This window comes from Syngnathoides biaculeatus, chromosome 23 (assembly GCF_019802595.1).
Source record: "Syngnathoides biaculeatus isolate LvHL_M chromosome 23, ASM1980259v1, whole genome shotgun sequence".
Classification (NCBI taxonomy): domain Eukaryota; kingdom Metazoa; phylum Chordata; class Actinopteri; order Syngnathiformes; family Syngnathidae; genus Syngnathoides; species Syngnathoides biaculeatus.
In genome coordinates this window covers 3,180,857-3,193,247 of record NC_084662.1, presented here as the reverse complement: position 1 = coordinate 3,193,247, position 12,391 = coordinate 3,180,857, and the positions used below count along the sequence as shown (strand labels likewise).

At 39.2% G+C, this 12,391-nt stretch overlaps 1 protein-coding gene across 4 annotated transcripts in view; it reads left to right on the top strand.

The window, feature by feature from the left end:
• enah (ENAH actin regulator) overlaps window positions 1–9,705 on the top strand; it is a 179,781-nt gene extending 170,076 nt beyond the window's left edge. For all 4 annotated transcript variants that reach the window (XM_061812328.1, XM_061812327.1, XM_061812330.1 and 1 more), the window contains 3 exons: window positions 1,726–1,810; window positions 6,487–6,544; window positions 8,341–9,705. In XM_061812328.1, the coding sequence (XP_061668312.1) occupies window positions 1,726–1,810; window positions 6,487–6,544; window positions 8,341–8,378 (181 nt within the window). In that variant the 3' untranslated portion in view covers window positions 8,379–9,705. The remainder of the gene's footprint in view (window positions 1–1,725; window positions 1,811–6,486; window positions 6,545–8,340) is intronic.
• The last annotated feature ends 2,686 nt before the right edge of the window (window positions 9,706–12,391 follow it).

Here is a 12,391-nt window from a genome sequence, read left to right as displayed (position 1 = left end):
AATGCAAGTAGATGAAATGAGTTTCCTCCACTGGGTGGCCGGGCTTTCCCTTTGAAATAAGGTGAGACAGTCAGTCATCAGAGTGGAACCCCTGCTCCTCTGGATTGAGGGGGAGCCAGATGAGGTGGCTGAGGCATCTGTTTCGGATGCCTCCCAGACACCTCAGTTGTGAGGCGTTCTGTGCATATCCCAGTGGGAGGAGACCTCGGATATTATCCAAGACACACTAGAGAGATTGTCTCTCAGCTGGCCTGGGAGCGCCTTGGGATCCCCTTGGAAGAGGAACGTCTGGATTTCCCTGCTGAGGCTGTTCCCCCGTGACCCAAACTTGGACAAGCGAAGAAAAATTTATTCATGAATACATGCAATTACATGAATGATCTGGTCATCTACGTGCATTTATTCCAGCAGACACTGTTCCACAGTCAACAATGTTGTTGGTTTGTTCCTGGGAAAAATGGCTATCACAAATGGCCATAAAATGGAAATTGCACTCTGTGGTGTCTGAGCCAATACCAGCCATAGTCCTTGACTTGGAAGAGAACTGCATCACGTTTTGAAAATGTTGTGTGTGAGTTCCCTTCTAGTATCGAGGCAAACACCACACGGGATAGCCGCTGTGATGTCAGCGCGGTCCCCGCCCAGGCAAGCATAAAGAAGCCTTTAGTGTCCTCAGCTCCCGAACACCTATTTTTGTGTTGTGAAAAGGAAAGATTACGTGTCAAACATGCTCCTGTCCCAGCACATCAAATACAAAATGTGTGACATTTACAGGTTATCAGTTTGAACTTTAAATATCTTGTCTTTGTAATGTATTTAATGGACTATAAGTTGAAATTTTGATTTAAAATCATTGTATTCTGTTATCATTTATATTTTACACATCAACCCAGCTTTATTGGAATTTGAGTGTGGATGATAGTTAATAGCATAAACATTATCCAACTTGACAGACAAATGATAGCCCTCCACATTGTAATTTGTCACCAAATTTTACCCCATCACAGACACCCGTTAAGTGTCATTACATAAGTCGTCATTTTTATATATTGTATTTTATCATATCTACTACTACAGACATATTTTGGTCAAGGGTTTTTAACAAAAAAAACAAACAAATACAGTCGCATATAATGGCTGAGGCACCTGCAAGGTCATTTCCTTTTATTGCATGTATCCTTCCTGTCTTACATCCTCTCTTTTAAGCTACAGTATTTGTTGCCACTACTGCCTCCTACTACTACTACAGATTTTAGACGGACATAGTGTAAAACAATGAGGTAGGTTTTTTCTATGTATGGTCTCGTGTCTTTTGAATTGCACGTTGAGGTGAGTACATTCCCCCAAATCTGCATGCATGTGCTGCTTATTTGCAATTATTTACAGGGGAATATTATGGTCCTACAGATGAATCTTAATTCCATCAAGTTAAATTCACATCATATAATTTGGTAGACTATTTTGATAGGAATATTTAAATGTTTCTATTAGTTATTGATTTCCTTCTGTCAGGTTCTGTTGAAACTGTCGCATTATCAGCACACATTTAATGTCCCTGTGACAGAAGCTATGGGTTTACAGTACAGTACACAATACACAATACACACTGATTTTGATTTTGCATACAAATACTGTGCTGCTTTCTGACCTCCCAGGTTTTGTTTTTTTTGGCCATTCCTAGCTCGGTTACCCATTGAGTTTAACTGTCCCACTCTTCTCTTTCAGACCAAAATCTACTCCAACGCCTACAGCACCCGTAAGTGCCAACGGTATGCCAACAGAAGCTGTTGACTATGATAGATTGAAACAGGTTGGTGAACAGCTTACATAATAAATAATAAAATGTTCTTTTTTTTTTTTTTTTACATTCAGTATATTCATGGAAGCATTTTGTAGGTGGAGTATTGTGTTTCAATGACTTTTATTGTTTATGCAAGCCATGAATGACAAGATTTTTTTGTCGCAACAACATATGTGAACCCTTCAACTCATCCTAGTTCATTTACATGTTTGGCTTGAAACTTCAGTGCTAAGCTAACATGACTAGACAGTTTTTGCTTCTTCTTGTTTGATGAAATCTCATCATAGCGGGTATTAATGGGGGAATCATTGTTTTGTTTTTGTTTTTTCCCCTGTAGCTTTATTGTGACACATATTCCAAAAGAAAGACCAGCCACATCTTCTTTTCCTTTCGGCTTGTCCCGTTAGGGGTTGTGTCATCTTTTTCCATCTACGTCTATCTTGTGCATTTTCCTCTCTAACACCCAGTGTCCTGATGTCCTCCCTCACAACATCCATTAAACTTATCTTTGGTCTTCCTCTCACTCTTTTGCCTGGCAGCTCCATCCTCAGCACCCTTCTACCAATATACTCACTCTCTTGCCTCTGAACATGTCCAAACCATCTTAAGTCTGTTCTCTCTGACCTTGTCTCCAAAACTTTGTCTGTCCCTCGAATGTACTCGTTGCTAATCCTATTCAACCTGTTCACTCCAAGCGAGAACCCCAGCATCTTCATTTCTACTACCTCCAGTTCTGCTTCCTGTTGTTTTTTCAGTGCCGCTGTCTCTAATCCGTACATCATGGCGGCCTCACCACTGTTTTATAAACTTTGTCCTTCATCCAAGCAGAGACTCTTCTGTTGCATAGAACACCAGACACCTTTCGCAAACTGTTGCACCCCGTTTTACCTCATCTGTCAGCCTATCTACTACTACCGCAAATAAGAATGGGCTCAGCGCGGATCCCTGATGCAGTCCCACCTCCACCTTAAATTCTTCTGATACACTTACGGCACATGTCACCACTATTCTGCTGCCCTCATACATGTCCTGTACTATTCTAACATATTTCTCCACCACACCAGACATACGCATGCAGTACCACAGTTCCTCTCTTGGTACCCTGTCATAGGCTTTCTCTCGGTCTACAAAGACACAATGTAGCTCCTTCTGACCTTCTCTGTACTTTTCCACGAGCATTCTCAAGGCAAATAATGCATCTGTGGTTCTCTTTCTAGGCATGAAACCAAACTGTTGCTCGGAGATACTTACATCTGTCCTGAGTCTAGCTTCCACCACTCTTTCCCATAACTTCATTGTGTGGCTCATTATCTTTATTCCTCTATAGTTTCCACAGCTCTGAACATCACCTTTGTTCTTAAAAATGGCTACTAGCACACTTTTCCTCCATTCTTCTGGCATCTTCTCTCCCACGAGTATTGTATTGAATAAGTTAAGAATAAGTCAAAAAACTCCACAGCCATGTCTCCAAATTGCTTCCATACCGCCACTGGTATGTCATTAGGACCAACTGTCTTTTCATTTTTCATTCTGTTCAGTGCCTTTCTAACTTTCCCCTTACTAACCATTTCCACTTCCTGGTCTTTCACGCTTGCCTCTTCTACTCTACCTTCTCTACCATTTTCTTCATTCATTAACTTCTCAAAGTACTGTTTCCATCTACTGAGCACACTACTGGCACCAGTCAACATATTTCCTTCGGTATCCTGAATAACCCTTACTTAATGCACATCCTTCCCATCTCTATTCCTGTCTGTCTGTAGAGATCCTTTTCTCCTTCTTTCGTATCCAACCTGGAGTACATGTCATCATATGCCTCTTGTTTAGCCTTCGCCACCTCTACCTTTGCCCTACGGCGCATCTCAATGTATTCCTTATGCCTCTCCTCAGTCCTCTCTGTGTCCCACTTCTTCTTTGCTAATCTCTTTCCTTGAATGAAGTCCTGTATTTTGGGGTTCCACCACCAAGTCTCCTTCTCCCCTTTTCTACCAGAAGACAACCCAAGTACTCTCCTGCCTGCCTCTCTGAATATCTTGGCAGTAGTATTCCAGTCTTCTGGGACCTCTTCCTGACCATCTAGAGCCTGTCTCACCTCTTTCCGAAAGCCCACACAACATTCTTCCTTTCTCAACTTCCACCAACTGATTCTCTGCTCTACCTTTGTCTTCTTAATCTTCGTACCCGCTACCAGAGTCATCCTACACACAACCATGCTATGCTGTCGAGCTACACTCTCTCCTACCACTACCTCACAATCAGTTACCTCCTTTACAATATATTGTCTGCACAAAATATAATCCATCTGCGTGCTTCTACCTCCACTCTTGTTGGTCACTCTATGTTCCTTTCTCTTCTGGAAATAAGTGTTCACCACTGCCAATTCCACCCTTTTTGCGAAGTCCACCACCATCTGACTCTCTTAAGTTCCTTTGCTGAATGTCGTACTTACCCAACACTTCTTCATCGTCCCTGTTTCCTTTGCCAACATGTCAATTGAAATCTCCACTAATTACAACTCTCTTTAGGATGCTGAGGACTTCTTCGTCTAGTTCCTTCCAGAATTTCTCTCTTTCAACTCAAGGTCACATCCTACCTGTGGTGCATAGGCACTAAACACATTATACACAATACCCTCAATTTCAAATTTCAGCCTCACTCGATCTGATACTCTTTTCACTTCCAAGACATTCTTAGCCACCTCTTCCTTTAAAATAACCCCTACTCCATTTCTCTTCCCATGTACTCCATGGTAAAATAATTCAAACTTTGCTCCTAAGCTTCTCGTCCTGCTCCCTTTCTACTTGCTCTCTTGGATGCACAATACATCAACCTTTCTCCTAACCATCATGTCAACTAACGCTTGAGCTTTTCCTGTCATAGTCCCAACATTCAAAGTCCCTACACACAGTTTTAGGGTCTTTGCACGCCTCTTGTTCTTCTGCCGACCAAGCCGCTTTCCTCCTCTTTTTTGTCTTCGACTTACTTTATCTGAATTTCTACCTACGCCTTGCAGATTAACAGTGCCAGGAACGGGTGTAGTTAGCCCGGGCCACGACCTATCTGTCATGGAATTTGTTTGATGAACGCTCATATATGTTTGGCACAGTTTTACCCCGGATGGCCTTCCTGCCGCAACCCCCTGCATTTATCCGGGCTTGGGACCGGCCTACAGGACGCACAGGGATTGTGCCCCCCTTCGGGCTGCAGATAGTCAAAACAAGCAATCAAATAAACAAATTCATCACATAAGATAACCAATTCACATACTACCTAATCGATGTTAAAGTTAAAGTCAGATAAAAGCAATCAAACACAGTCAGCACATAAGGTACACAAATCATATACTACCTGTGTGAAAATATAAAGGATCTGCCGATTTAAAGGATATGTGGATGGATGGGATACAAACCACAATGGCCCTCACTCTAGTAGTTGAAGGTTGAGTCCACATTCGATGTTTGGTCCTCGTTGTATATCCCACTTGGGTAATGTCGTTAGCGCGCTAGGCTAACTTAGACCAAGCAGGTTCAACGCGAATGATACAACACCAATTTGGGTACTAAGGTATACTAAGATAAGAATTGTTAAATCTCGGCCGTTCGATGTTTCTTCAACAGCACGGTTTGATCACAAACGCATCTCGTTGTCAGCCAGCTAAGCTAAGGTGGTCTGGGCCTATAAGCAAGTTTAAGTTGACGTTTCTACTTGCCCAACTTCCTACTAAGTACTCACGGTCCTCGTTGTAAACGAAATGTTGGTTTTGCCAGTCACGTAAGTACTAACTTTTGATGTTAAATATTAGTTTAGCTCAGTTAAATATAAGAATATAGACGCGTTTTGTTGTTAGCGATCTAGGCCAGGCTAACTTGGGGCGAGCAGCTTCAACATTTTTGCATTTTTTTGTTCTTTGTATTTTTGCACAGTAAATCAAAACGTGGTTCAACACTGTAAAGGGCAATTCTCACATCATGATTAGCTTCCAGACTATTTCGTTTTTTCGTCTTCACATCGCAGACCCCTGGAAAAACGTTTACCACCCCCTCGGGGTCCGTGGACCCCACTTTGGGAACCACTGTGTTATATGGATTAAGATGACGAGTCCTGCTACTTAAACCTTCTTCTGTAGAGTCACTACAGGTTTTACAGTTGCAACTGATTATTTAAGTGCCATTATTTTCTGGGGAGAAAATATGTTTAAAAATTAAAAAAAAAAAAAAAACAGCAATGATAACACACTGTACTGTCCTGTTCATGTGTGTGGTAGACAGATGACAACCACTTTCTTGATTTTGTCTCTTCTCTGATGACAACCCCTGCTTTAATCAAGCACATCTTTAAAAGTTATCTCCCAGGGTTTGGTCCATGTTCATTTTCCAGGCTGATTATTCTCACAAGGGTCGCAGGAATGCGAGAGCGTATCCCAGCTGATTTGGGGCAAAAGGCAGACTACACCCTGAACTGGTTGCCAGTCAGTGACTTTGTAAAGTAAAGTAGAAAGCTTTCTCCTAGTGCTACAAAATCCCTGCACTTCAAAACTCAAAAGCCAATGTAAACCCTTCTCCTTGTCAAGCAATGTGATTCAAGGTGAGGGTATAATAATAGCACAGTAAAGACACAGATGTTTAGAATTCTGTATACACTTGGAGCATATGGAAATGATAATGTGTTTTGTTGTGTCCGTGTAGGACATTCTGGATGAGATGAGGAAGGAGCTGTCAAAGCTAAAAGAAGAGCTCATTGATGGTAAATTGTGTTTTTTTTTTTTTTCTTTTTGCCTTTCTTACTGTACTTTTGTAGCAAATGTAGTTTTATGACAATTCTTCTCCATACTTTTGTCTACATACTTGTTTCAGGGGGATTGATTGAGGGGCACAATGAGAGTCATTATTGGCAGAGAATAAAGTATACAGTATATGATTGAAAGTCCAGTTATATTATCTGTCTACAATGTCCTCGCACCATTTGTGTTCAAATATCTGTTGCTTAAATTCTTATAACACAGGCATATAGATGATAGTCATTACCTATGTTAAGATTAGCCTAAAGCTTGCAGACTAAAGGCTACTTTATTTGGTTGCTTTACACAACATGCAGTCGTAATTTTCAGTTTTATGTTTAGTTTGACAATAACTTAAGCCAAGAATAGTAGCTAACAGCTTTCAGCCTTTTTTTTTCATATCAAGATCTTTTTCATATCATTTGAACAGTGACAGTAAAGACAAGGGCCACACAATTTCCTTTTTAAACTCAATTAATTTTACTGATAAGAGTATTTGAATAATTGGCAGTTTTTAAACATAAAATGTTATTTTGAAGTAATATTTTTACAACTTTTAATGCCATGTCTTTATCTGAAATTAAGCTTTGTGATTTGCTTTCTGAAGATGCAAATTACATTTTTGCAGGTACATTGAATAGGATTTTTCTCCTATTGCTTAAGATGGCATTTACATAAAAAAATAAATGAAACAAATGCATCTTCATGTCTTCAGAGTTCCTTTTTTTTCGGGATTCAATCCAGCTGTCTTTGTTGATGCAATACACCAGAGGTATCTGTGAGCTTAAGCGCCAGGATGAGGTAGCCATTTTGCATTCAAACAATAGTAGACAAAAATAAATGTTTATTTCTGAGATATTAATAAATAGTCTGTATGAAAAAATGTCTTGCGTTATTTCAGTCAGATAAAGACGAGTGTAAAGTAATGAGTTTGGGTTTAATGAGGAGTTTGATTTGTTTATTAACTTGTATTTAGAATTTGAAGCACGACACGTAATTTGTTTAAGTCAGATGGTTTCTAGGAAGCTGTTTTTCTTTTGCCATTAAAAAAAAAAAATGTTTATTCCAGTGGGCTGCCTCAATTTTCACTGGCGAAAAGGATTTCCTTTACTGTGAATGCTGATAACTTTAATACACTTTTGAAAATGGGACTTTGTGTGGCTGTTTCAGCATAGGGGACATTTATGTGGCATTAAAAAAAAATCCTAAATTAGTTTTGTATTTGCAAACAAGTGTCTTTACCATTGTTAATAAAGAATATTTGAAAATAACCTATTAGTGCCTAACGGGACAAGCCGAAAGGATAAGAAGAAGTGCACAGGTATCAAACTGAAGGCCCACGGACCAGAGCCGACCCGGTACATCATTTTATGTGGCCCATGAAAGTAAATCATGGTCATAAAGTTTCACGATACATGCTAAAATTTGAATCCAAATTTTTAATTGTCATATGAAAGAAATCATGGTGATGTATTGCAAGTATTTCTGTTACTGCCCTCCCCCTTTTTTTTTCTTTTTTACAGTAAATCAGCAATGTACAGTATTATCCACGACTTCTAATTTCAACATTGGTAGTCCTTCAATTTGTTGTGGAAAGTATATGTAATAATATGCTACGGTTAAGTCATAATGGCCATCTGAGGGGAAGTGTAACGCCAATGTGCCATGTGACAAAAATTAGTTTCACACCCCTGCTAATGTGTTAAAAGAATCACTTAACTAGCATTTAGCTCATTTGTGTATTATTCTTGTGTCTCCTCAGCAATCAGAGAGGAACTGGGCAGGTCCAGTACAGCATAAACAACACATACTCCCTCTTCTACAAATCCAAGCCCATGACCCAACTTTGGTCACTAGACGAGATAATACAGCTGCCCAGAGCAAGATTCTAACTTAGTAGCGGTGATGACAACCAAGACAACAACCACGAGTACCTGAGAGGGTGCAATATATGGAGTGCAGCATCTTCGAGGGTGATGTTTGTGTAACACTCGTAGGTGGGACTCCTCCTCCTCACACTTTCCTCCTCCTTCCTGCTAAAGGACATCGCATCCTGGAGGACACCAGTCTGAAAGAGAAGTGCATGTCTTTATGCAAAACAACTGTGTTTTTGTCCTTTAAAAAAAAAATTCAAAGATACTGTAAAGATCATTGGTGCAGATGTGAATGAGAAATTGTTCTGGTGATTTTTTTTTCTCTATGAAAAGGCACGTTTTTATCGAGAAACAGGACTAAAGTTGGGATGGTAAATCTCCCCCACGCCTCCTCTCATAATGCCATAGCAGTAGCGTGCGTACGTCTGAGTGAACAAGCGCGAATAGATGCGAACGGGGCGGTCCGCTGCTGCTGGAAACTGTAAAGCTCGTCTTCCTCAAATGGTATTTTAACCTAAATGTGTAAAAAAGAGAAGAAATTATTCTGTTTTGAGTCAAGAGATCAAAGGCCATATCAAGTAGCTCCATCACTATCATAATATAGCATCTATTCATCTTGTTTGTTTGCGTTGATTGGCAAGGGATGCTGCATGTCAGACAGGAGCCATGGTAGCACATTAGCAAACAAAAAGTAGTATTTTGCCAACACCTATCATGCTCTTTGAGCATGGTCACTGTAGACGGACTTGATGTTCTACTGACTTTTGTGTCCCTCTCTCTCATTTTTTCTCCCTTTACAAAGCAGAAGGGTGACAAATCAGCCAAGAAAATTCATTCACTCTTACACGTTTATGATAAGCAATAAGTGTAGCATCTGTTGTAAGCCCCGTTCAATCATGTTTCTGTATGGCCTATCAGAGCTTTCCGCTATGGACAGTAAAACAGTTACTGTGTGCAATGATGTCACTGAAGAGCATGATTTCATGGATCAACCCAATTTGGAACCCCCACTCCTCCCTCCGTAACATCTAATCGTAGTGTATCCTTAGCATTATTTGGTTTTAGACTCATTTATGTCTGTTGATTATTTTTTTTCCCCACAAACTGTAATATTAGTGTGCATAAATTTGTGTGGAGTGTCTTACAGGATTTCAATGTGCCATTCAGTCTTTTACCTTTGCTTAATCATTTATTTGCCTTAAAGTGACACAAGTCCAGATACTTTTTTTTTTTTTTTTTTTTTTTTTTTTTTACTCCAAACTCATTGTTCAATAATCAATTTGATGAGATCCAAGCCATGGTCCAAAATATACAAATCATAGTTGAAAAAAAATATAGATAAGTGAATAAATCTCCAATCTATCACACAAAATGTTTGGCAGTGAATAAAACATGATGTACACTTAAGCCATAAATGTCACACATTTTAAGTTAGTGAATTGATATTTGCTGTTTCAGCTGTAAGATGTTGTGGTAACAGATATTCATCACAGTGGAACATTTTCACAATATGTTCCAAAATGTTTAACATCCAAAATTTTTCACATCAATTGTTTTAAGTTGAGTTAATAGCTCTGAATGGACCAAAATACATTTTCTCAAAATTGTCCAATAACATCAGATATGAGTCTTGATTTTTATGTTATCATGTGAACAGATGTAACAGCAACTTTTACAAACTCGTAATTTGACTGGGGAACAAACGATTTGGGTTTAATTTGTATGTAAGAACCACACTATAGAGGCTTAAATCGCACATATTTATATTTGAAGGTTTCCAGGGGATCATTTAAATCAATCAACATCTGAAATATAATCCACTTTTTTTACCCACCCGTTCCTTGAAAATGTTTTGGCTATTCAAGCCAGAGCAACATAGACATACAGGTTTGAATTCTCTTTTAATATGTCACCTTCAAATCCACCAAGAGGCTCCCTGTGGTGAAGCCTTTTTCGAACTGCACTTTAGTCCAAACATTCAAACCCATCACAGCTCCTGTGTGGCTCGATCTCACCAAAGTACTCGATAAACAATCATGCTCAACCAAGTCGCCTTCCTTATACTGTATTTCAATCATCATCAGGAGAATTAAATGCAGAACCCTATTTTAAATACACAGTACCTCCACTTATTAGAAAGGCTACATGTTACAATCTCTGTTGAATCCATGTGGTTTGTGCCTTGTTCTGAAGTTGTTTTTAAATGGGTAACTAGTAATAATATTTGTCCGTCAAATAAACTTGTGTATTTCTATAATGTATATGTTCCATTGACGGTAGAGCTCAATGACCTTGTTACTGTTCCAGGAAACATCTGTGCAACAAGATCTGCTTTGTTGTTTCCACCAAGTTGAGAATTTTTTTTCTTTCTTACCACTATGAAGTACAATCAGACGTTGGCCTACAATGGTGAAGGGGAGATCTTCACACTTACTTAGAAAGAGATGCCAGTTAAATGTGCTTAACAAATTTGCTTTCTTTGCTTAATTTGGAATTGGGCTAGAAAGGCCTATATCCATGTAGTTGTCAGTTTGATGATGGAAACACTTATGTTTGGTTGTAATGCAGGGAAACGCAATTGTGAATTCGCAAAAACTTTTGAGACGTGGTTTCAAGCTTGAAGGCACAGCATGTTTTAAAGAGTGGGTTTCCAGACTTCTTTTAATATCTATGTTGTGTACTATATTCTTTGTTGATTAGTCTTTTCTTACATGATAACATTTTTGCTTTGATTGAGAAAGTTAAATAAAATTGCAATACAAGACATAAAAGTCATTGCTTTGTCCATCCATCATTATTACAGTTCCACTTATCATTATCCAGTCATATAATTGTTTGAACAGATGAACATGGCACCTATGGGCATCTGGAAATTGCAACCAAGGATGAATCAAACATTTGCAGGTCCACAATTCTCTTTTTCAGATTTTCATGGATTTCTTTTGAGTTTCCTGTGATTTTACACAAAGAAACAGTGTGTTTCATGTGTGACTTTGAAACCAGGACATCCACTTGTCCTGAATTAAAAATGTTGTCAATAAACTTCCAAAGATATATCATCTGGCTTTCCCTCAAATGTTTTAAAGGCATCGTAATCTTACTATATGTAAATTTCTGACTTTGAAGGTTGTAATGAAAGATCCCCCCCCCCCAAAAAAAAATAAAAAATATTATTCTTGATTTTGAGCGGGACGGTGGAGCAGCTGTAGATCCTTGGCCTCACAGTTTTGAGGACCAGGGTTCAAATCGTGGCCACGCCTGTGTGGAGTTTGCATGTGTTCCCCATGCCTGTGTGGGTTTTTTTCTTAGCACTCCAGTTTCCTCCCACATCGCAGAAAAACATGCATTAATTGGAGATGCTTAATTGCTCTTAGGTATGATTGTTAGTGCGACTGTTTGTTTCTCTCTATGTGCCCTGCGATTGGCTGACAACCAGTCAGGGTTGCCCAAAGATAGCTGGGATAAGCTCCAGCACTCCCACAAACCTTGTAAGGATAAGTGGCTCAGAAAATGGGTGGAAATCATTTTGGTTATGCTAACTAAACCAGGAAAGGTTTAATGTACTGTATGTAAACATCTCTGTTCAACTGTTAAGTAATGCAGAATTTATTAATCTCAATTTATATTAAAACTACAGCAAGAAATGAGGACAATTTAACCCTGGGTAGGGCAGGTTAGTTCTATTTGCATTATTTGCTATGTATTTTGTGTTTGTGTGTGTGTTCTAAATCTGAAAGAAATTCAAGGTCAAACTTGCATCCGTGATGGAGTTTGTCTGGCCTCGAGGGTTCTTAGAGGTGGAATGTGTTTTCAAATACTGTAATTGCTCCCTCTTGATTTACTGTACCACAACCCTTCACATCAGTTCTGTATTTACTAGTGCAGGGGAATCCCTTGCATTCATTTGACTCTATGGTTCTATTTTTAGTTATTTTTCCT